This window comes from Paramisgurnus dabryanus, chromosome 19 (assembly GCF_030506205.2).
Source record: "Paramisgurnus dabryanus chromosome 19, PD_genome_1.1, whole genome shotgun sequence".
NCBI lineage: Eukaryota > Metazoa > Chordata > Actinopteri > Cypriniformes > Cobitidae > Paramisgurnus > Paramisgurnus dabryanus.
The window spans coordinates 2,287,455-2,311,670 of NC_133355.1; the positions used below are offsets into that span (position 1 = coordinate 2,287,455).

Sequence of the window (24,216 nt, forward strand, 5' to 3'; positions counted from 1 at the left end):
ACAATGCTCAGGTAGGACGTGGCATTTAAACGATGCCCAATTGGCACTAAGGGGCCTAAAGTGTGCCAAGAAAACATCCCCCACACCATTACACCACCACCAGCAGCCTGCACAGTGGTAACAAGGCATGATGGATCCATGTTCTCATTCGGTTTACGCCAAATTCTGACTCTACCATCTGAATGTCTCAACAGAAATCGAGACTCATCAAACCAGGCAACATTTTTCCAGTCTTGGTGAGCTTGTGCAAATTGTAGCCTCTTTTTCCTATTTGTAGTAGAGATGAGTGGTACCCGGTGGGGTCTTGTGCTGTTTTAGCCCATCCGCCTCAAGGTTGTGCGTGTTGTGGCTTCACAAATGCTTTGCTGCATACCTCGGTTGTAACGAGTGGTTATTTCAGTCAAAGTTGCTCTTCTATCAGCTTGAATCAGTCGACCTCTGACCTCTAGCATCAACAAGGCATTTCCACCCACAGGACTGCTGCATACTGGATGTTTTTCCCTTTTCACACCATTCTTTGTAAACCCTAGCAATGGTTGTGCGTGAAAATCCCAGTAACTGAGCAGATTGTGAAATACTCAGACCGGCCCGTCTGGCACCAACAACCATGCCACTCTCAAAATTGCTTAAATCACCTTTCTTTCCTATTCTGACATTCAGTTTGGAGTTCATGAGATTGTCTTGACCAGGACCACACCCCTTAATGCATTGAAGCAACTGCCATGTGATAGGTTGATTAGATAATTGAATTAATGAGAAATTGAACAGGTGTTCCTAATAATCCTTTAGGTGAGTGTATTTACAAATAATTAAACCAAATAGTGTGTTCATGACATTTAAAGTCTTCTGTGAAACCGAAAGAAAATGTGTGTTTTGTTAAAAACGTATAAAATATAAAATATTTCAAATCAATATTTAATGATCCTTACCTTACTTAAGAGAGATAAATAGCCGTGTAATAAGCAGGATAACGTACAGGCAGCTGGTTGTTATCGTGAAATAAACCCAGACAGTGTGAACAGGACCTGATGCGAAGCAATAACAACCGTCTGCCTCCACGTATCCCTTACTTAATAACAATACAATTGTTTATGTTAGTACATTGTGTATAACAGTTCCAACTTTAGATATTGAAAATGTTATGGTAAATACTGAGATTAACATGAACTAAGATTAATAAACGCTGTATTGCTTTAAGTTAAAATATACAACCTTACTGCTAAGTGTTACAGATATTAGCAATAATTTTATTTTATTAACTATTCAACACAAATAACTATAGACAGTTTCAACGGACACACGTGTGCTGACGCGATACACATCTAGATCCGAACTTTACTTTGGTTTCGTTTTTTTTTTATGGTCTGACTAGTTGCTAAACTGATCTCTTGAACAAATGCCTCGTTGAAAATAACAAATGTTTTGGTTTCCTAGGTAATCTATGCGTTTTTTATGCTTGTTATATAAATAAACTACGTTTAAAGCACTTTTTTGTTATTTATTCTTAGCGGAGTTTACCGGAAGTTACGTGCGGACCACGACAGCTGCTTGTTTATGTTGTTACTGTTGAAACAGTCTATACAATTAGAGAAGATATACCGAAATTGCAGTGAATAACACAATGATTTGCAATAACGAATGATTTTAATCTCTCAAAAAGTTATGCATGGCGTTTAATGTTGATGTTATATCATTTTCAGTTTGATTATTCACAAACGCAAAGCACTATCGTATCGCACATCATATAATTAGCAAGTTATTGAAGTTTTCTTCAATATTGCGAATATCAATAAACTAATATAAAAAACGTTACCTTGTAAAGATTTTGGTCAGACCAGTTATTCATCTACTAGGCAATAAAGCTATGTTAAGGTAACAGTACTTAATTTAATGCTTTAATGAGAAATGTGATCAAACGTGTCACCTCTAGAGAGATATTAGCAAATTAAGATTGAGCTATAAACGCTCTTAAGTCAGAAAGGCAAAGACAGACGTCTAGAACGAAGAGAAAGACCCGCAGGTGGACGGCCTCCGTGAAATCTGATCTATAACACACAGAGCCGTCTGATCAGCGACGTCTGGGCCTCTCGACGGAGGAAACGAAACCTATTCCCAAACGCTGCCTGCGTATAATTCAACAGAAAACCCCCTCGCTGACCTGAGGTAAAAAAACACACAGAGCAAATAGTCTTCAAGAAACACCATGTTTAATTAAAACCCAACAGGTCTTTGAAATACAAGTAAAAGTTTCACAAGTCAATACTTTGTAAAAAAAGAAAGACAGCACATCTGGTCGTTGACACGGCTGGGTGGACGCTTTGACAGGTAGCTTTAAACACTACAGGAGGTGAACTCACAACAAGTTTGTATCTTGTGTTGTTTGCTTTGGCGAGATCCGTCATCAACCGTTTGTTTCATTTCAAATTCTTCTTTCTTGTCCAAGGATTAGCGGTCGGATTTGATTTGCTGTGAGCTCGATAGGGAAACAGGCCTTCCCAAGGTTTAGGTTGTGAAACAGTGTCAGTTATGATAGACTACAGTCCTGTGGGAATCTAGAAGCAGCTGGATCTATTTTCTCCTAACATAAAGCAAAACATGGTTCGACGGCATATTACAATGCCATGTTCAATATCAGACCAGGCACTTGATTCCTGCCAGCAACGTTTTGATGTCCCCAGAGAGCGGCGAGACGGATTTGTCTTGAAGCATTTGAGTTTTAAAAAAACCTCACCGGTGTGTAATTTCTATCTTCGAGCTCCCGGCGTAGGGATGTTTTCTTTAGCCACGAACGCCGTCTCTAGGTGAAAAGACGGACCGTTCCGTCCGCCCCCGAGGAGAAAACCCAGGGCTGAGTCGGGTGAAAGGTCACATCCAAAACTCCCAGGTCGTGAGTGACGGTGTGTCCTTTCAAAACTTTAACAGGAACAATCAGAGGATTCTGCAACAGATCACTGTGAAAGAGAAACACACGTCAGAAACTTCAACTAGTTGGAGATTTCTCTGAATGACTAGTCAGTTGTAGTGGAAACCCTCTACTGTACATAAAAGAAATAGTTGTTCTCTCATGATTAATACTTTAAGATTGTTTAGCAAAACTGAAACCATAATTAAACATCTGAGTGTTAAATTAAAATATGGTCGCACACCAATAACTTCAAATAAGCTGAAAATATGTTTTTCTCTCACTTATGTATCATTTATTTATCCACTGGAGTCATCTTTGATGGATATATGAAGGGGTGAAAACCAGGGGGGTGTATTTATATTTCTCCATTTCACCCAAAGTATAATTTACGCCCTTTTGGTACCCAGCCCTTGATATGTGCTTTATGGAGTTTCAACATTTTGGGAGTGAAAGGAGGTGTTTTTAATAAAAACTTTTGTGTTCAACTGAAGAAATAAAAAGTCATCTGAGACGGCATGAAAAGGAGAACATTATGACAAAATTTTTAGGGATGCACCGAATATTCGTCCGAAAGACACTGAAACAATACGTCCAGAATGTTGTGATGACGCAAACAGAAACCGCGACCTGCATGTGCTTGTCTGAAGCAACATGTCTGCGGTGTGGGCGTATTTCAGTATCCCTGTGTCTCAATTCGTTCCATAACTCCCGAGGTCATGAATAAGTATATCGTATATGCAGGATTGGGCACTGATAACAGTTTACGCTGCGCCGTTCGAACTCCGTCTGTGTGCGCACGCACAGTGCATACACAGAGAGACGCGTTTCAAAAAGCAAGCAAACATAAAATCTTTCTGTTCTTGACAGGGCACATACAAACAAAATGATCTTCACAGTATTCTTTTTCTAATGAAAACATTTGTTTATGTATATTAGATTAAATTACAGTCAGAAACCGGTCTGTGCTTATTTGGTCTTAAAGAGACAGTAACCTCAATTAACCTACTTAAGTCTGTGTCATTAATGTTAATCCAACAACCCAAGACAAAGACAAAATCTCTTCTGTAGCTCTTAATAATAATAATTATATTTAATTTATACAATAAAGACAGTGTTACGATTAATTTAATTTGATTTCTGTAACTCATGCTAATTTCAGACTTTTCTTAATGTGCAACTTTGTTCTTTTTTATAATGTTTGTAATCTCTTTATTTGTTATTCCAACCCCTTTTTTGCTGATCCGAAAAAACTGTAATGTGATCCGAACTTTGATTTTTGTGATCTGTCACAAAGGTGAAAGTTAGTACACAGTCATAGACATGAATACAATGGTACTAATAATTGGCATAATTTATTTCGGTGTTTCGGTTTCCTCTTTTTCGGTTTTCGGCCAAGAATCCATAGAAATTATGAGAACCTATGACGAATTAATAATTGAAAAAAAAAACGGTGTTCAACCAAATAAGTGAAAAGACTGAATAAATTTGATTAAACAATAACGTTGTTGATGACGCAATCAAATAGTAACCAGCGTTGGGTGACACACCCGGCAAGAAGCGCTGCGTATAGGACAACTCGCAGGTATCGCACACCGGACGAGCACATTAAATAGCGCAATCTTAGTCAGAAAGAGTCTACATCAAGATGCAAAATATGCATTAGCAGCGTATGGATTTTGATCAAATACGATGTTATTTAATGTTAAACTATGAGTGGCGCTCTGCGGCACGGCAGGGATTTGAGCAGCATCCAGTCACGTCGGACAGCCGCCGTCAGAAAATAAAATGACATTCATAAAAAATAATGTGTTTGATTTTTAGATATATGGCGCGCCGCAGCACTTCTCGTCTGGTGTGCCGACCTCTTTGAGACCAGTGTGGAAGATTCTTTTGCTATTTTTGGCCAAATAGTTGTGACTGCTGCACATTCGGTGCTAATATGTAGTATCGTAAGAAAAGTACAGTAAGTGAAACAGTACAATATAAAAAATAATTTACAATACATGTTTTAAACTAATATGCCATAGTTTATTCTGTATGCTATCTAACCCCACGGTCACATGACTAACATATGAATGAAAAATTGTGGCTGATATTATTCTAGATTCATCACATTGGAAATCAAGGGTCAAACAAAAACATTGCATTGTGGGATACAGTTTGAAATGCTGAAAATTCAATTGTATTCGGCTTATTTCATCCTACACACCAAGTCAATATTTTTTTTTAAATAAATTAAGTTTTTTTTTTTATCATTTTGAGAGAGAGAGCGAGAGAGATAACAACTGTACTCACTTGTAGACCATCCCATGACAGACAATAACACTGCCATCATCAGACGCAGATGCAAACAGTGGGTAGTGCCTGTGATAGGCCACGCCCCTCAGAGCCTTTTTGTGGTGTCTGGTTGGACAAAAAACAAGACAGAGCGGGTTAGTGTCCCGACAGCAGAGGGATGTTGTGCAGAACCGCTGCAATTCCCAGTAGATGACATCCATTTAATAAACAGGGCCAGCATAAGCAACACTTTCCCCCGAATTCTGCCCCAGACCGTCAGAAACCCACACTGACTCACCGGAGAACTTTGTAAGGTTTCGTGGACAGGTCCAGATCAAACCAGGCCAAGCGAGAGTCGTAGCTCCCGCATATCACATTGTCGCCTGTGGAAAAATGGGTAAGACAGAGCGACTGCGTTAGGAAACGCATCAAATATGACTTCCCGAAAATGCTAACTGATGTCAGATGTCTTTCTGAACAACCAGAAAAACTCCAAAAACACTTAAAATTATGAAATATATAGATTCAATGCACAGTTTGTCACTTGGGAGCTTTTGCCAAATGCATTAATGCATATTTTCTATCATACGGCTTTAGAGGACTTTAAATACAGTGCACAGGTCATATTAAATATCATTACAAGACTTTTATGGCCTTTACATTTTTGTCCTTTCTGACAGTAAAACATCAACATGCAAACTCACCTCCTGGATGAATGGCCATGCTGGAGATCCACTTGCAGTTGGCCATCAGTTTCTTGGTAAGCTCCTGTTTGATGAGGTTGTACACCCGTACGTAGCGCTGCGTGGCCACAAAGAAATAGGGCCTGATGGGGTGGAAGGATACGCACTGGACCAGGCCTTTGTTCTTACGGAAGGGGTTCTGTGTCCGCCGTTTGCTCACCTGGTGGATAACCACCTGCAGATTACTGCTGTTGTCAGGCATAACGCAAGCCAGGTAGTCTCCTTTCCCATGCCACGTCACCTGCCTCACAGCCTTTAGAGAGAGAGAGGTCAGAGGTCAAAGTCATTTTGTGGTAAATGTGCAGAAAATTAATCCAATTATAACCTCAAAGACACGCCGAGACGAAATTTACAGCCGTTATTAACGCCGGCTTCGCCTCTACCAGTCTGCCAACCCGTGTCACGGCTTCTCCTCTTCCAGGAGTTTTAATTGGACACTAGAGGCGTCTTAAATTTCTTTCCATCTCAGGAAAAAGACGACCACAAGCTCGTGGGTTTTGCCAATAGTTAAAAGTCTCCTGGCTGCAGCCCATCCAAAATTGTGATTGAAAGAAAAGGTTTTTATATATACAAATAAAATATTTATAAAAAATATAAAATATAGTGATTTGGCTATTAAATAATATACAATTAATTTATTCTAGATGGATAACATTGTGTTATAATTAATTGAATAATTATTAAACATTTTAGTCGAAATCAACTCTTAAACCGAGTCCAAATGAAGCTGGATCAGTGTTAGGTCTCAAACTGTTTTCAACAGCATATTTGCAGATGTTTTTATCACCTTGGGGTGTTTTAGGGTGAGGCGGTGACCCTGTTCATGACCTTCACCCTCCGAGACAGTCCACTGAACCGACTGATCTCTCACTTCTTCTGGTTCCTCATAAGAGGAGATGAGCTGATCCGTGGCATTAGACACCAGCCGGTCACCCAGAGCAGGATTTATGAGGAGCACGGTGTCATCACTACACACACAAACAGATAATTTAACACATTTATCCATCAACAATATCCATCAATTTATCATCCAATCCATACATGACCTCTCAACCCCATGTACTTACCAACCACCCAGTCCTAGAGCGCCATCACTACACTATTACATTATTTTATTTGTTTGAAACGATTACAAAAAGGTCTTGAAAATAGCTCCTAGTACTTCATTTACTTTCATTTATTAATAAGGCACACCTGTCATTTCTAAAATATGTCTAAAATGCATCAAAATATATAAAAGGAGGCGGGGCTCTTACTAGTTGACAGCCACCAGGCAGATGGCAGGATTGGGGTTCCAGGCCACGCCCTTCACTGCTCCGCCCACCTCCATGGTCTTCAGGCAGCGCGCTGTACTGACCTCCCAGAAACGCACGGTGCAGTCATCGGACCCTTAGGACAAGATGAAAACACATTTATTTAGTGAAGTAAAGGATGTCATGAAGGCAAGTGTGACTGTTATACTAACTCCGCATTTGTGACTTTCAACAAACCACTAAGTTTTAGTGCTTTACTCATACCACTGTGACACATACACACAGAGATGAGCATAGATTACAGTAATAATATAACATTACTGAAGAGATACTATATTATTATTATACTATAAGAGAAAGAGAGAGAGAAAACAACACTAGCTGTTTTCCATTACCCTTTAAATTGCCCAAATTGACATTGCGAATTGAAAATACAGCCAATGGAAACACATGAAACTCGCAAAAAACACCCATATATCGCAAAAAAGTTTTTACACTCCCATGAGGTGTTTTTTTTTAGGCAATTCGGAAAAAGGTGTATTTTGCAAAACAGCAGTGGAAACAGTTTATTCATATTTCCAAACTACGTTGCAAATCGTCAATTAATGGAAACAACGTTATTTTGCAATAGTTTTTTGACATTTAGAAAATAACGCTTACGTTTTGCGCAAACCTGCAATGGAAATTCAGCTAGAGATTGAAAATTGCGAATTGAAAATACAGCCAATGGAAACTTTTCAAATTCACAGAAACTCCCATATATCGCAAAAAAGTTTTTACACTTGCATGAGGTGTTTTTTCAGTCAATTCCGAAAAGTTGTATTTCGCAAAATGGCAATGGAAACCGTTTATTCATATTTCCAAACTAAGTCGCAAATTATCGATTAAAATAATGCTTAAGTTTTGTGCAAATCTGCAATGGAAACTCAGCTAGAGAGGGAAAGAAAGAAAGAAAGAAAGAAAGAAAGAGAGAGAGGCTATATTTTTAAAGGTGAAAAATTGAGAGAGACAAAACATCACTAGCTGTGTTTTCAATTACCCTTTAAATTGATCAAATTGTCATTGCAAATTGAAAATACGGCCAATGGAAACACATCAAATTCACAAAAACTCCCATATATCACAAAAACGTTTTTTTTTTTACACTCGCATGAGGTGATTTCCAGGCAATTTGAAAGGGGGGTATTCTTTTTTTATTCACATCTCCAAACTACGTTGCAAATCATCGATTAATGGTAACTCCGTTATTTCACAATAGTTTTTTGACATTAAGAAAATAATGCTTAAGTTTTGCGCAAATCTGCAACAGAAATTCAGCTAAAGATGAGAAAAACTATAGGTGAGAAAAGAGAGAGAGACAAAACATTACTAGCGGTTGACATTGTGAATTAAAAATACAGCCAATGGAAACGCATCAAATTTCACAGAAACTCCCATATATCGCAAAAATGTTTTTACACTCGCATGGGGGGATTTCCAGGCAATTTGGAAAAAGTATTTCGCAAAATGGCAATGGAAACTACGTCGCATATAATTGATTAATGGAAACGCTGTCATTTCGCAACAGTTTTTGTTGACATTTAGAAAATGCACTGCGTTTTTGCAACTTAGCGTAGCGCGTCAAATGACGTCACGGGTGTTTTTACAGAAACTGTCATGTGAGACAGAGGTAGTGATAAACGCGATGTGTAAATCTATTTGTGATGCTCAATTTTGATTTTGTGGGGGATTGATAAATGAATGTATGGGAAACACTGCATTCCAACGATGCTCGCTTCCACACAGCGCAAATATAACAACATGCCTATAATCTCTCCCACTTTGAAGTGGTACTAAACTCAATGGAAAAACTAAAGCCAAAGTTAGGTGAGCTGACCCGACCTGACCCGTGGGGTACAATGCAATAGAAAAGCGCCATTAGTAAACCTACCAACCATCAGTCGACGTGATGTTTAAAATGACTTATTGCGAGATGAAAACTATGTTTCAGTCGTACATCATCAATTGTGTAATTTTGCAAGTCTTTTGTCGACATTTAGAAAAAATGCTAACATTTTGTGCAAACTGCAATGGAAATGCAGCTACTGATAATGTGTAAGAGATGGGGGGGGAGAGAGAGAGAGAGAGAGAGAGAGAGAGAGAGAGCAAGAGACCATACATTTCTAAAGCAGAGAGACAGAAGTATTGAGTTTTAACAAAATAACATTTGTGTTGTTGCTCATGAGTAGTTGACCATATGATTAGAAACTTATTTTGTACAGTAAGTATTTATAATCCTGTGGTTGCACAAAGTAAAAAACTTACGATGTTTCATGAAGGCATATACAATATAAATAGATGCATATATATCATAGTATGTGACACTTAAACGCATTATTTATCTACTAGAAGTGTAAAACGGCACCTGCTTCAAAGGTGACCCATGGAAAAACCTCATCCTGATAATAATAACGTATAATCTCATATGAACTTTTATACCTGGATCATTTATAAAGTCAGAAGTGGAAACGGGTCAGACTGGAGGGTGGAGTGTAATAATTCTCAAACCCATAATCACTTTTTAAGTATTGAGCAGTATGGTGACAGATATAGCAGTGAGGGACGGGCTGTGGCCGACTGAAGTCTGTCTGGACTCTACAGCTGTGGTGTCCTGTACAAAATCTACCCGCCCGCTCGCCAACACAACACACAACATAACACACAACATAACACACAACATAACACACTGCTGCATGTATGTGTGTAAGCGGATCGGTTTCAGGGGACACTGAGATTTTCCTGCACACATTTGAGCAGCAATGGTGACCATAAATATTGTAAAATGGGGCTGTAAGATTTGCCGTTATGAAAGGAAAAAGCAGCAATATAGCAAAAATTCATTATATAAGACAGCAATGATGGAAAATTAATACGTCTTGAAGCAGACATGACGTTCACAAACCATTTTTCTCACATAATGTGACATTTTTTGAGTGAAACAACATAAAAAAGGAGAGACAAAACACTACTAGCTGTTTTTCCATTACCCTTTAAATTGCATACATTTTCATTGCGAATTGAAAATACAGCCAATGAAAACGCATCAAATTCGCAAAAACTCCCATATATTGCAAAAATGTTTTTACGCTTGCATGAGTTGTTTCTCAGGCATTTAAGAAAAGGTGTATTTAAATGGAAACCATTCATTCATATTTCCAAACTACATCGCATATCATTGATTAATGGAAACGCCATCATTTCGCAATAGTTTTTTGTCGACATTTAGAAAATAACACTAAAGTTGTGCGCCATCCACAGACTGACAATCAGGAACACCATACCAAAAAAAAAAAGTTCAGCAGGAGTTGATTTAAACTTTCATAAATAGTGTGTTTAAAAAGGATCTTTATCGTGATTTGTCTGTACTAAACACTAACCTATGTTTCTTCCAGATCTTTGATTCCCGTCTTGCACAGTAAAGACGACATTAAATTCAAAATTGTCATTATATTTAAAACAAAAAAATTATCAACTAAAAATTTTTTTAACTCTGGAGTGTATAACAGCGTTGTGAGGCATCACGCAAAATGTGTGCGTCGAATTTATTTATTTATTTATTATTATTATTATTATTATATATTATGTTGTTTTTTTACTTTTTGTTATAGATAATATATAAAAAAAGATCCACACATCTTGTATCTAGTATTCTAAACAATTGCAGTTTAACATTGCAAGGGGCAAATGTTAATAGCTCAACTATGAACATTGCAGGTGCAAAAAAATTGCAAGTGTAAATAATCAACACGTGTATTTTTGTAATGCAGAGCTCTTAAACTTATTTAACTTTTATAAATTGTTTCATCTAATAATAATAACAATAATGCATTTTATTTATAAAGCAAAAGTAATTTGGGTCATTTCGTGCAGGGTACCTTTCTGTCGACTCAAGATGACCTGAATTTCAAATATCGTAATTACAATGTTAAAATTTGCTGCAAATCTGTATTAAATCGTATTCTTGTGAGAGTCCTGATTTATAGTGTGCTTAAAAGCATATTTTTTTTAAATTTTGGTTTCCTCAAAACGCACAGTGCATCTATATATGCTAATATTATAACGTAAAAAACAAATTGAGCCTTTGAAACACAACAAACAAGAAAATGCAAAATTGACGAGCAAGTTTCTTCAAACATTTCTTCTTTTATTACAAATTCTCCCAGGGTTTTTAAAGCCACTGGCTGTACGTTCTTTTCAATAAGTTTTTCCTACTGTGATTTCTAAATCTGCACTGCAAAATAGGAAAAACCCAGCAGTCGAAACAAAGACTTGGAACAAAAGAGCCACTACTGCTTTGTCAAAGCCCAACCCACTGATATGGAAGAAATTATCTCTATTAAACATACACACAGAAAGAAAGGAGGTCGTCAACCGCCATTTTAACTGTGGGAAAAAACATTTTATTACTGGTTTAATATATTTTATAGCTACACAAAAGAGCAGCCCCGTCTGTAGTGGTTTTGCATATTGGTTTAACAGATATTGTCACTGAACTGCCCTCCCTGATTTCTTTTTGCATAATTCTAACTGTGTTTTATCATCTAACTTTAATTTACACCAATGTGATGGATTTCCCCTGAAGCGACTCTGTGCAAAGCATTCTGGGAAAGCAGCAGGATCATTCTGCAGTGGTATTGTTACCTGAAGCACCTCATTCAAATGAGACGGGCAAATTCAAGCGTATTTTCATACTGTATGAATATCATTTGGTTTCTGTGGATTTGGCTGGTTCACTAACATTGAGTGAAATTGACTGCGTGCATTATTAAAACGATTCTTTCGTTCGAGTAATTTATATCCCCGAGTTAATAGCAATCAGATGGCCGACCCGACCGAGGGAATATATTCAGTATTATAGCGTGCATTATGTATCTAAAGAAACCCCGGACGCAAAATACAGATAATGATCAACAGACCATGATTGCACTCGAGAGGTTTTCCTCCATTACCGACCAAATCTTTTTATACCTACACACATTATTCTCACAGTAACGTGTCTTGGAAACCCTCTCGTAAGTTAAATGGGAATCAGATTTTCTTCTTAACGGCAAAACAGTTACGATGTTTGTCCAGGCTTCGAAATAACAAATAGCTGGTGAAGATGGACACGACCCATACAGGAGTGACTAACAATAACACTCGGCTAGCCAAAACCCATAAAAACGAGAAATCGAAGTCCGTCTAGAGGGTAGGAAAGAGATGGATCATAAGCACATCGTGATTGATTTATTTGTCGTTTCAGGCGTGTCTTCGCTCATCCTGGCCCTGCGAAATCTTGAATCGCTCTCATCTCTCGCTCGGCCTTGCAAATGTTCGCCAGGACTCATGACATCATGACGGGTAAGCAAGGAACGATTTTAGCAGCTTGTTAGCTACCGCTGAGGTAAGAGAGCTAAGACAGACCTTACCTCACACCTCAGATGAAAACCAGGACCCTTTTTATACAGACAAATCAGTCTGAACGTAAACATACAAGATTCCTAAACGCGATGAAGGATTTATAAACTATCATTATGTACAGGAAAATCTCTTTTGGTTCGCAAATCATCTTTATAATGGCTGCTGAGTATCACTGCTGAGTTTAAAGATAAAATCTGCATGCAATAGTGACGGAACTTACCAGATACAATCCACTGTCCTCCAGGTGAGACGCTGATGCTTCGAACCAAACTGGAGTGTCCACGATACACCTGTCCAACAAAACACACACATCAGATAGAAAAATAAGTGTTTCTGTGAGATTAGATGAGGACAGGCTAACTTGTTTTCCAGCGTGAATCGATTATTTCACATGCATCTGTAACTACTATGGGTGTGCAACATACTAGACTGATACAATAACAGGCTTAAATATCCCAAAACACAAGTCCACTTACAGTTCTCACAGACACGTGTTTTATCAACTATTTTATCAACTATCAACTAAGCTATTCTCCAAGATGTTTTATCAACAGGCTAGTTATCCTCCAGACAGTGACGGTCCGGACCACGTCTCTCTCATTTCAGCTGTGTGGGGCGCGTGCCTGCTCGTGGTGTGAAGAGCGTACGGCCTATTTTTTTTTTTGAACGACCTAGTTAAGGCGGTACAGTTTCCCAGCTAAGGTGGGCCACCCGAACTGAAAAGTGCTGCGGGAAACCCTGACTTGCTTTTCAAAAACCAGCCTTCAGTGCCCATGCATTCAGTTTGCATGCGCTTTGCGGCGTATATATGGCTTGTAAAAATCAGCGTCATACAAATTTTACAAACACTTTCACAAACACATTTTTGAAGGATGCAAAATATCGGCTGTTATCGGTATCGGCAATATATATATATATTTTTTAATGCCAATATCGCACACCCCTAGTTACCACCAAAACATTTTAGGCTTGTTTATTTCATTTGTTCATTATTAACTCTTTCCCCGCCATTGACGAGTTATCCTGTCAATCTGCAATACCGCTATTATCCACCAGGTGCACTTCCGCAACTTATAAAACCCAGGAGTATCCCCCTAGGTCAACCAGCTGCATGTCCGTCTAAGTTTTGAGGATCTCTGCATGTGATCTCTATCAACAGTCGTTTACAAAAATGGAAATATCTAAACTTTTTGCTCAAAATGTGGTGTTTTTGAAGAAACCTACCCATATTTGAGAGGTAATAAAAAGAGAACTGATGAAGGTAGGATATGTTCTTCATAGGTATATATGAAGAGAATCCATTTTGACAAATTTCGGTAAAAACGTGTTTTCTATACCAAGAAAGTGTCAAGATGAAAACCACTATTTTCTGTTACAAACTTTCACATAGCATCTTTAGGTTATAAAAACATAAAAAAATTCAAATCCATAACTTGATTTTCAAAGATTTATTATAAAAACGGATAATTTTTTATTCAAAATGCTATAAATCTATTGAATCAATATATAAATGTGCATTCATCTTTGCCATGTTATATTCATTTAGTTGACTAGTTGTACACACTAATTAAAAAAATAAACATTAATGTCATTAATCAAAACACTTACTTTGTCATATTAAGAACACTGTCATTGCTGCGGTTATACTTGACGTCGGCGCTTAACGTTTTTCACATCGATCAGCTGTAAAATGTTTTGGTCCTGCTCGATTTTCGTTGACTTTGAGTAAAATTATGGACAGTTTTTCATAAGATCCCCTGGGGTCAATGTGTTATCATGACAGAATCCTGATGCTGTCGGACCGGGCAAACAAGCACCCGTCTCCCGAGTGCCTCTTGCGTAAATTATTAGATGTTGATGGCTTACGTTTCTTTCCCGTCCCAGAAAACCACCACAGGTTTATCAATGCTATTAAAGTATTATTTTATTTTTGTTTGTTGATCACAAAGTACAAAGTAGATGAGGAAAACTAGGACTCTGTGCACTCAGTGCGCCGCCATTGTTTGTTTACATTGCGTGAATGGTGCGCTGGAATTTCTGGAACGGATTTATTGCGTTTTGTAAAAAAGGAGGAGTGGCGTTTATTGCGTTTTGGGAAAAAAGATGACAGAATAACACGGCGGATATTGGATTTTGCATAAAAATTAAGAATTTACTTTTTAATACTGACCTGATATAATACTGATTCTGGCAGTAACAATTTTTTTTCAAAAATGGCGTTTATTGCGCTTTGGAACTAAACTCTTCATATATATATCATGAAGATAGTAGAGATCATGTTACATGTACATTATATTTTGTACATTTCCTACCATAAATATATAAAAACTTTCTTTTTGTGAGTGGATGCAGTTCTAAGGACTTCATTTGGACACCTTTAAAGATGATTTTCTCAATATTTTGATTTATTTGCACCCACAGATTTTAGGCCAAATATTGTCCTATCCGAACAAACCATATATCAATGGAAAGATTATTTATTTCACTTTCAGATGATGTATAAATCACAAGTGACCCTTATGACTGCTTTTGTTGTCCATATGTACCAGCAGACATGAAAAATACTGATCACAGACCAGTTGACTTGACGTACCAGAGACTGTGTGGTTGGGAATGGCTGCAGGTCTTTTGGTTTGGGGAGTCTGGGGATCAAATCTTCTGGGTTCACATTCACCTAGAAGACAAAATCTTGTTAATATGAATAATACTTGTTGAAATTAAAACAAAGAAATGTATCTTCTTTATTTGAGATGTTTGTGTGGTGAAGACTCAAACACTTTTGTGACTTAATATTGGCTTAACAAATGGTACACGTTTAAGGGGGCTGAACGTGTCTCTCAAACAATAAATGACAAGTTTAAGTGATTATCTCTGAGGGCGAGGATGTCGCTGCGTCTCACCCTCATCTTGCGCTGACGTGGACACAGGTACAAGTCGAGACAGCGTTCGAAGCGTTCGTGAATGAAGCGCGAGTAAGCGGGAACGGCCCGCAGGCAGGCGAACTTCTTTGGCAGGAAACTCAACTTCCTGTCTTCGGGATCTTGTTGCTCCCATGCCAACCTCTGAATGAAACATACAGAATAAAAACGTTAAGGAACAAGTAAACCTTCGATGACAGCTGAACTAAAGAACAGGTGCAGTCAAAATTGGGGTCAAAATTTGCTTGTATAAAAAGATTAACATGCAGAAAGACTGCACGTGTTCACTACAGCATGTAAAACAAAATGCAAATGACTTATAAGCAAATTGTACAGGCCTAATGGAGACGGGCCTGGAAACGCAGGTGTGAATGTCCGGTTTGGGCGTGCAGCCACAATTTCACACAGCAGATGAACACAGCATTATACTTTCCTTCATGTTCACGTATGCTGTTGTGTTTTCCATGGTACACAAAACTATCTACAGTATATGACCTGTGTGTTATAGTACAAGTCATCCGAGGTCAAATATAGAGTATTTCTTATGACAAATGTTTATTAGGTTTCTTCAGACGATTACAGGTGCTTTCCATTGCCCTTTCGTGAGCCGTAATAGCCCGACATAAACCATGACAGTGCTGTTTGTCTTTCACGCACCTCTTCCTCGGACATCAGATACTCTGGAGGAGGATTATACGACTCCTCGTGACCGGGAAGTCTTATCTTGGGTGCGGGGATGTGCATCTTGTGTCGTCCCAGGATGCTGTTTGGGTCTTCTTTGGCCCACAGGTCGTAGTATTGCGGGGTGGTATCGACGGGTCTGCGCGGCTTGATCCAGCCCATTTTTATGGCATGGACCAACTTCCCGACCTAATACAGGCACAGTTATGAGTAAAAAACACAAGCATGTCAGCTCAAAGACACATAACACATCATTATTGTGATTGAAAGCACGTGTATACGGTCATTACACAAAACCCTATAGAGAAACACACATTACACCATCAGCAGTTTACTGCAGGAAACAAACTCCATACAGGGAATGGAGACGAAGCGGGCGGCATGCCTCCTATTTTTACAGTAACGTTTGCGGGTCTGATTTCTTTCAGCTTCAGAAGGCCATTATCTCGAGGTTTTAGGACTCTTTCCACTTTAAAAACCATGTGGGATCATTATTTGTAATGCAGCACAGCTGGCAGCGGTTACAGGACGAAACACAGCTATACCCGTGCCGATGTATGCAAATATATATTTTCAAATGTAGAAGGTAAAAATTTGTGTTTTGATGGAAACTCACCTTCTCTTTCTCAATGAGGGACGGGATGAAGCTTCGCTTGTCTTCAGGCCTGTTGGTGACCGGATGAATCATCACTTCACTGGAGAAATACTCAATCGCAGGCTGAAAAGATATAGAAATAAATAAAAAAAAGTAAAGTTGACAAAAACATTTAGCAGATTCTGTGTTCCTGTATCTTAACTGGTAGATTAAGGTCATGTGTTTGATTCCAAGGAACACACATAATGATAAAATTAGGGATGCAACTAACAATCAATTAATCAGGAGATTTTTTTATTAATAGGGCGATTATTAATTTATTAATTTTTATTAATCAGGCAATTTCTTTTCCCAATTAATAAAAAAAATCGCCTGATTAATCAGAAACAATATTATTATATATATCATTTGCCTGAACAATTGAAATAAAAAAAACCAATTTATAGAAAAAATACATTAATAACAATTATTATTATTTTGATTAATCGGGTGATTATTTTTTTCTCGATTAATCAGGGAGATTATTTTCCCCAATTATTCGACTAATCAGATAAAAACAAATATTATTATATATAATTTGCCTGAACAATCGAAATAAAAATAGCCCAATTTATAGAAAAAATAAATTAATAACAATTATTATTTTGATTAATCGAGTGATCCCCCTGATTAATTGGGTGATTATTTTTTTCTCGATTAATCGGGGCGATTATTTTCGGATAATCGGATAAAAACAAAAATTAATCAATTCGATTTTTTCAATAAGGCATTAAATTATGTTATTTACGTGTAGAAGTGCACTTTTAAAAGTGCAAAGGCCACACACTACTACTAGAGTTTTACTAATATAATATTTTAGATTTTAATATTTTACGCTTTACATAAAACGTTTTTAAAAAGTAGCTTTTAAAAAGTAAAACGTCTTAAAATGTAAATTCAGTCTTCATTCATTCATTTTAATCTTCAACTTTAAACCTTGATGAGTATTAACATTATTCATTAATAACAAAATAAATAAGCTATTATGACATGAAAGTGACAGTAATAAAAACCTGGATTTCCCCCTTTAATACAGATGCTTAGTTTGTGGTTCAGTACTATTTTTATGAAAACCCAACAACAAATAAACAAATACAAACTCACTAATATTAAAGGACAAAATTAAACCTTTATTAACCAGCGTTCTTTGCGCTTTTGCTTCCATCATTGTCAGGGTTGCCAGATCCCCATAAAAACCAGCACGGTGGACATTCAAAATTTGTCTAAAAGTATCCCAATGACTTTTCACAGCCAAACACCAACAACTAATAAACCAACTCCTTTAATCTCTAACCCGCAGAAAACCTGCAGAAACTCTTTAAAAGTAGCCCAATTTAGAACTTTGCAAAAGGCAGAGGACCTGGCAACACTGCCTTGCTTTTAAATAAGCTGGTTGTGCAGTGAGAAGCAGCAACGCCTGAAAAACGTGCAGCTCGCCCTGTATGAAGAAACAACATCTGACTTTAATTATAAGCGCACAGTTCACGCTGTATGAAGCGTGTCAGCACGATCGACAACTTATTTCATCAACGATTTTTATTAATTTTATCGATTAGTTGTTGCAGCCCTAGATAAAATGTACAGTATACCTTGAAAACACTGTAAATCGCTATGGATTAAGTTATCTCCCAAATGCATAAAAATAATCAAAACTAGTAATATTCAGTATTTAACTTGATGTAGAAAAGATTACACACTACAGACAGCATGCACACTTTAATGATCTTCTGCAGTAAAAATAGTATAGTAATATTTCATCTGAACACAGCCGATTACAATACTTTGTCGTTTTGCCGTCCTGTGTAGTTACCCAAAAACTGCACCGCTAAATAAACTTCTACAGTATCCGTCTCAAACAAAACTGTTTTCAGTCCCATTAAAACTAAAAAGCGAGCCCTGCAGTGTAAATGACAACATCTGGTCTATCAACATCACCAGACGCAACACTTGCGACGGGTCCCGGTCAGATGACAGGTGGCATTTTCACGCATATGAACTTTAAAGCCCTTCTGAGGTGGACTGTTGATCACACACAGATTCGACTCTGGCGTGACTCACTTCCTGTTTGCACCAGAACACACAGCGACGCACAATTAGCACTAACGCTTGTAAAGTCAAAGCCGTGTTTGCTAAACGGTGGCCATGACATAATCCAACTTTACGACCTCCTGCGTAGGTTGTTACTTCATCTGTCGGCGGTGAGTTTTTTTACCTACTGTGTGTTGCAATTATGATGTTGAGGAGGTGACTGACATGAAAATGTTTAAGTGTATAAAACCACATACCTCGTATTCATTGAAGTTGACGTCTCCAAATTTGCCCTCTTGCAGACGGTGCACGAGGTCCACCTGCTCATCCGTCAGGCGAATATCTGTGCCCGTCATCTTGTCCTTAACGGTGCGCCTGGACGTGAGCGAGACAATGTGTTAAACTTATAACATCATTCATAAAAAACTTATAAATGGAGCGCTCCTCACCAGTAATCTGGGTTTTCCATCTTGTCCAGAAACTCGTCCAGCTCATCCTTGTTTCTAATTGGCTTAAAGATCTTTTTGCCATCCAGGTCGTATCCGATGTGAGGATAATCTTTATACCACTCCATGGGAATGTTGCCGACGGTGTTGCGAATGTCCTGCGAGGAGAAAGAAAAAATATGAGTTCATCTGAAACACCACATCACCATCAAAGTTTACTTTTCCCTTCTCTAATAGCTGTAAAATAAGACTGGTTAGTAAGTCTTATTAAAAAACACTTACGTTTCCATTATGTTTTTTTATCTACATGAACAAAGAAAAATGGAAATTTGCAAAACTGTTCAGACCAAGGTTACATACAGGAGGCACCAAATGTCGGTGTAAATCAATTTTTTCGTAATTTCTAGAGCAGGTGTAATAAAAAAACAACCCGACCAATTTTCTCATCCCTACCCATGTGACAGGTTCTTTAACTTATTTAACTAGCAGGCATGCTGGAGTAAACGCAGAGCTCATCGCTCGCCCACTTTACAACGCACCACAATACCATTACACATCCTGAACCGCTAATAAACCAAACACAGCTTTGCTCTCAAAATAGAGATTTCTTTGTCTGGGAAAGACGACTGTGCCATACACACACGCGTGCGTAAGAGCAGACAGCTGAAAGTTCTCAAGGTTTGTGAGCGCCACTTTAAAGCGAGGCTTACACCTGTGAGCGATCTCTATAAAAACACCCCTACCATATCCAATTAGGTCCGAGTGGGCAACCCTGTCACGGTCTCAAACACAGCCGACAGCAGCTGCGCAGGCCACGCCCACACCCGACTCATCATCAAAGGCTCACACCCTGAACTCTAATCTGATTGGTCGATGGAGAGAATCGTGTCGATGTGATCTGGCAGCTTATTGGTGCAGATCGATCATAGGGATGTTCTGATTGGCGCCATTGTGATCAATCTGATGGAGACAAATCCACGGAAAATTCAATGTCTGGGAATTTTAAGTGTCTGGTGTGAATGGTAATCGTGCCAACTGGAAGTCAGCGCTGCCAAATCGGCAAACCCAACAGAAGCAAAGACAGACTCGCTAATCTGATATTTCCTGTCTGCAGGCGTCACGGATTGTCACTCAACCTTGGCAAAGTTTTCCGGATGGAGAAATCAGGAACGCTGACATAATATTTTAGTTGTTAACACAAGTTTTCTGAAGCAGCAGAACGGTGGCACTTTGGTATAGGTTTTTTTCTTCTGTCGAACACAAGAGAAGATAAATGATGGTAGGCCCATTGACTTCCATAGTATTTGTATTTCCTACTATGGTAGTGAATGGGTATTGTCAACTGTGTGCCTACCTTCATTTATCTTCTCTTGTGATCAACAGAAGAAAGAAACTCATACAGGTTTAAAACAACATGAGGGAGAATTGTCATCCCTTTAAGCCTCGTCTCTTTTAGCAGTTTAATGTAAAGTTTTCCTGTAGCTCAACTAGTAAAGAGTTGTGTTAGCAGCACAAAGGCGGCAGGTTTGATCCCAGGGAACACACAGAGATAAAAATGTATAGATTTAGTAATAAATTGCAAGTCAGCAACGTGACATGAACGCGTAACCTTAACAGATATGATTAAGTTACAAAGGTTTGCATATGGTGGTCTGTTCTGATGACAGTTTACCTAAAATTAACCTATTCAATTCCCAAAATAAGAAATATCCAAATATTATGCCTTGTTTAAAGCACCACAAAACAACAACGACCTGTATCGTGATATTTACCACATCGTCAGAATACACAGTCCTAGCAGCGAGATATCGGATTGAATCAAACATTATAATGACATAATAATCAGAATGGAATCAAATCAGACCACTGACGATTCGCAGCCATAATATTTATGACTTCATCTATACATTTTATCAGTTTGTGTTCCCTGAGATCAAATCCTTAACCATTATGTTGCTAATGCAATCTTCTACCTATCGAGCGCTACAGTAGTTTTGCCCCTATATTCACACCACCGGTTGAGCCAATATTGCTAGTCAAACATTCTCACACGCCAAAAAGTCTTGTGAAATCAAACTCACTAACACTCGACTCTGCACGTTAAGCCAAAAAGAAAAAGGTATTACAGTATTTTAAAATGACACACTTGACCTTTAACCCATGCAGATAGTTAAAGGCTGCAGATCGGTTCACTCTGTAGGGTGCACGCAGGGTCAGAGGCGGCCTTAGCTATGTTTCAACCGTTTCAATTGAAACGGGCCCCGCCCTAAAGGAGGGCCCCAGCCCGGCGCAAGAATGTTTGAACGTGGGGCTATGATTCCTGCACGGGGGAGCTCACATTGTCAGTGCCTGTGGATGTTAAGCAATCACATATCTTTCATTTTAAATCAATTAATTTCTGCTCTTTATTTTCTCTCGGACGTTCATACGCGCTTTAGCCTGTAGAAATCGGATTATTAATATGAAATGAATGTATTTTATAAAAAAATATATAGAACTGCATTAATATTTATTATATGTCATTTAAATTATTTTTAAAAGTAATTTCTTTCATTTTTATAAATCAATGTAGAATCGTTTACAGCAGCATCACAGTGCTTCATAAAAACTCTAAGAAAACGTGCACATGTGGATAATTCTAGAGGTTTAATTATTCTTTAGCATCGGGATCACTAGACGAGAGCTTAATAGCCTTATTTTTGTGAAAACCGACATTTCTTAAATGTGTTACCTGTCGTATTCATTCCGACAAATTTTCCGTCACAAATGGAGAAAATATCAATTTGAAGTACTCATCGCTATATGCCCTATTTATTCCCTTCAAATATCAGAGCTGTGCAGAGAGTTGCGCAATTGTGTCTCATTGCGTGACTGTGACCGCTAAAATACACTTGGAGAATAGAGCAATGAAAGCAAAGTCATTTTCATTTTATCTGGAGTGAAAGTTTAAGCGGCTCTATTCCCGCAAAAACGCAGTTTTGAATTCGACCATGCTCTCTCTCATCAGGCTTGTCTGTGCAAGTGCGATTCCAGGTTTTTAATAATACATTATTTTAGGGACTGATTTCAATGGTTTTTTTTTTGAATAATATTATTGGATTTTATACTAACCTTAATGCAGTATTTAATTGTATTTAAAATATGTGTATAACATCTGTGTGCATTTACTGACTGCCTTTAATATATTTTGTGCATGACGGCATTTTCCTCTAACGCAACATCCACACAATGTTCCATTAAATGAACATAATGACCAAGAACTTTAGATAAATGAGGGGTGATTTTTTTTTTACAGTGGCTTGGAAATCGTCTATTTTTGTTTTGCTCCCGCATAACAATGTAAACTGTTTTTATAATAGCCTATTGAACATAGATGCCGTCAGCTCTCGTTCAGATTTTTATTGAGCACGAGGTGACAAAATCGCTGGACAAAGATAAACTTATCAGGGAATTCTCAGCACCCAAACACAGAAAGGTGGATTTCTAATAAGGTTTAGGTGAAATCTACGCTCGCCGCCAGGTGAGCTGTCTACGGTGCTGAAAAAACGCGGAGCCCATCCTTATTTATAAGTTCGGTTCAGTGTCAGTCAGACACTTGTCTTGTTTGCTTTTGTTTAATAATTCAAGTTGAGGGGATGTTTGAGATGTTTTTTTTAAAGTCAGCCCAGACAGCTGAAAATATACTGCGCAAATCAATTAAGCAGAGAATTTAGCGTCCATGAAAGGGCGAGGCAACTATAATTGTATAGTTGTAATTAAATAAGGTTGGATAATTTCTTTTGAGCTGCCTAGGCTAAAAGTGCACGTAATAAAATAATATACCATTGATGCAAACCAACAGGAATCCTTGCTTTTTGCTCTATTATGCTTATGTTTTATGTGGGTAGGGCCTCCTATTAGTTATTGAAACGGGCCACCAGATGCTTAAGGCCGGCTCTGCGCAGGGTCAATGAGGTCAATCTCTGTTCTCTCAGTAGGACTATCCACGAGGCTAAAGCAACACTCACCTCACCTGCTTTCAATTCGGTAACTGAACACGGGCTTTATTAAACGTCAGTCAGGCCTGTCAGGAGATGTGGATGGAGAACGGTGTTCATTTGGACGATAAGCCTCTCACCACACGCTCTTATCTTCATACAGCTCAGACGGTGCTGGAGACGGTGAGATTAACTCACGAGTGATGGAGGATTGAGATCGGCTGACGCGTGTGCGTTCATGACAGAAGGTTCGAGAAGATGGTCAAACATCTACACGTCTGATATTTCCACACATCGTTAAACTCCCAAAGACTGGAAAAAATGCTAACCACCTGAGAGATTCAGACTGTCAGTCAAAACGTACGTGCACGATGCTCGAGAAGACAATCTACGTGACATTTAACCGCCTTGGAAAACTATTTGGCTAAACACTCGTATTGAAAGCACATACTTCCATACAGAATATACGCCAGTTTGAGAGATTATAAACTTACTTCTTTGTTGCATAATGGTTCACATCTGCATGCACTTGTTATCATTTATTTTTTATTAAAATAACTCAATGTTTTTGGTTCACAAACTACCATAATGGCTTTAAATGTTTATTTCATTCTGCAGTTAAGGTTATATTCATGCTTTTTTTTCCTTAGGTCTGACAAAAGATTAATTGAGATTAATCATGTGCAAAATAAAAGTTTGTTTGCATAATATATGTGTTTGTCTAAAAATGTATATATAAATACACACATACATGTATACATGTATTAAGAAATATATATTATATTATATACATGTTTCTTAAATACAAAAATGCATGTGTGAATATTTATATATACAAAATAATTACACACATATATTATGCAAAAAAAAAACTTTTATTTTGCATGCGATTCCTCTTTGACAGCCATAATTTTT

General features: G+C 38.0%; 1 protein-coding gene across 1 annotated transcript in view; it reads right to left on the reverse strand.

Annotated features, from left to right (window-relative positions):
- Positions 1-2,188: 2,188 nt before the first annotated feature.
- Positions 2,189-24,216, reverse strand: part of bop1 (BOP1 ribosomal biogenesis factor) — a 93,083-nt gene continuing 71,055 nt past the window's right edge. Inside the window, exons 4-16 of the mRNA XM_065284498.2 lie at positions 19,328-19,482; positions 19,136-19,253; positions 16,833-16,934; positions 16,193-16,405; positions 15,518-15,679; positions 15,211-15,291; positions 12,838-12,907; positions 7,182-7,314; positions 6,713-6,893; positions 5,887-6,178; positions 5,481-5,565; positions 5,201-5,308; positions 2,189-2,951 (exon numbers count right to left, since the gene is read on the reverse strand). Of these exons, the coding sequence (XP_065140570.1) occupies positions 2,798-2,951; positions 5,201-5,308; positions 5,481-5,565; positions 5,887-6,178; positions 6,713-6,893; positions 7,182-7,314; positions 12,838-12,907; positions 15,211-15,291; positions 15,518-15,679; positions 16,193-16,405; positions 16,833-16,934; positions 19,136-19,253; positions 19,328-19,482 (1,854 nt within the window). The 3' untranslated portion in view covers positions 2,189-2,797. The remainder of the gene's footprint in view (positions 2,952-5,200; positions 5,309-5,480; positions 5,566-5,886; positions 6,179-6,712; positions 6,894-7,181; positions 7,315-12,837; positions 12,908-15,210; positions 15,292-15,517; positions 15,680-16,192; positions 16,406-16,832; positions 16,935-19,135; positions 19,254-19,327; positions 19,483-24,216) is intronic.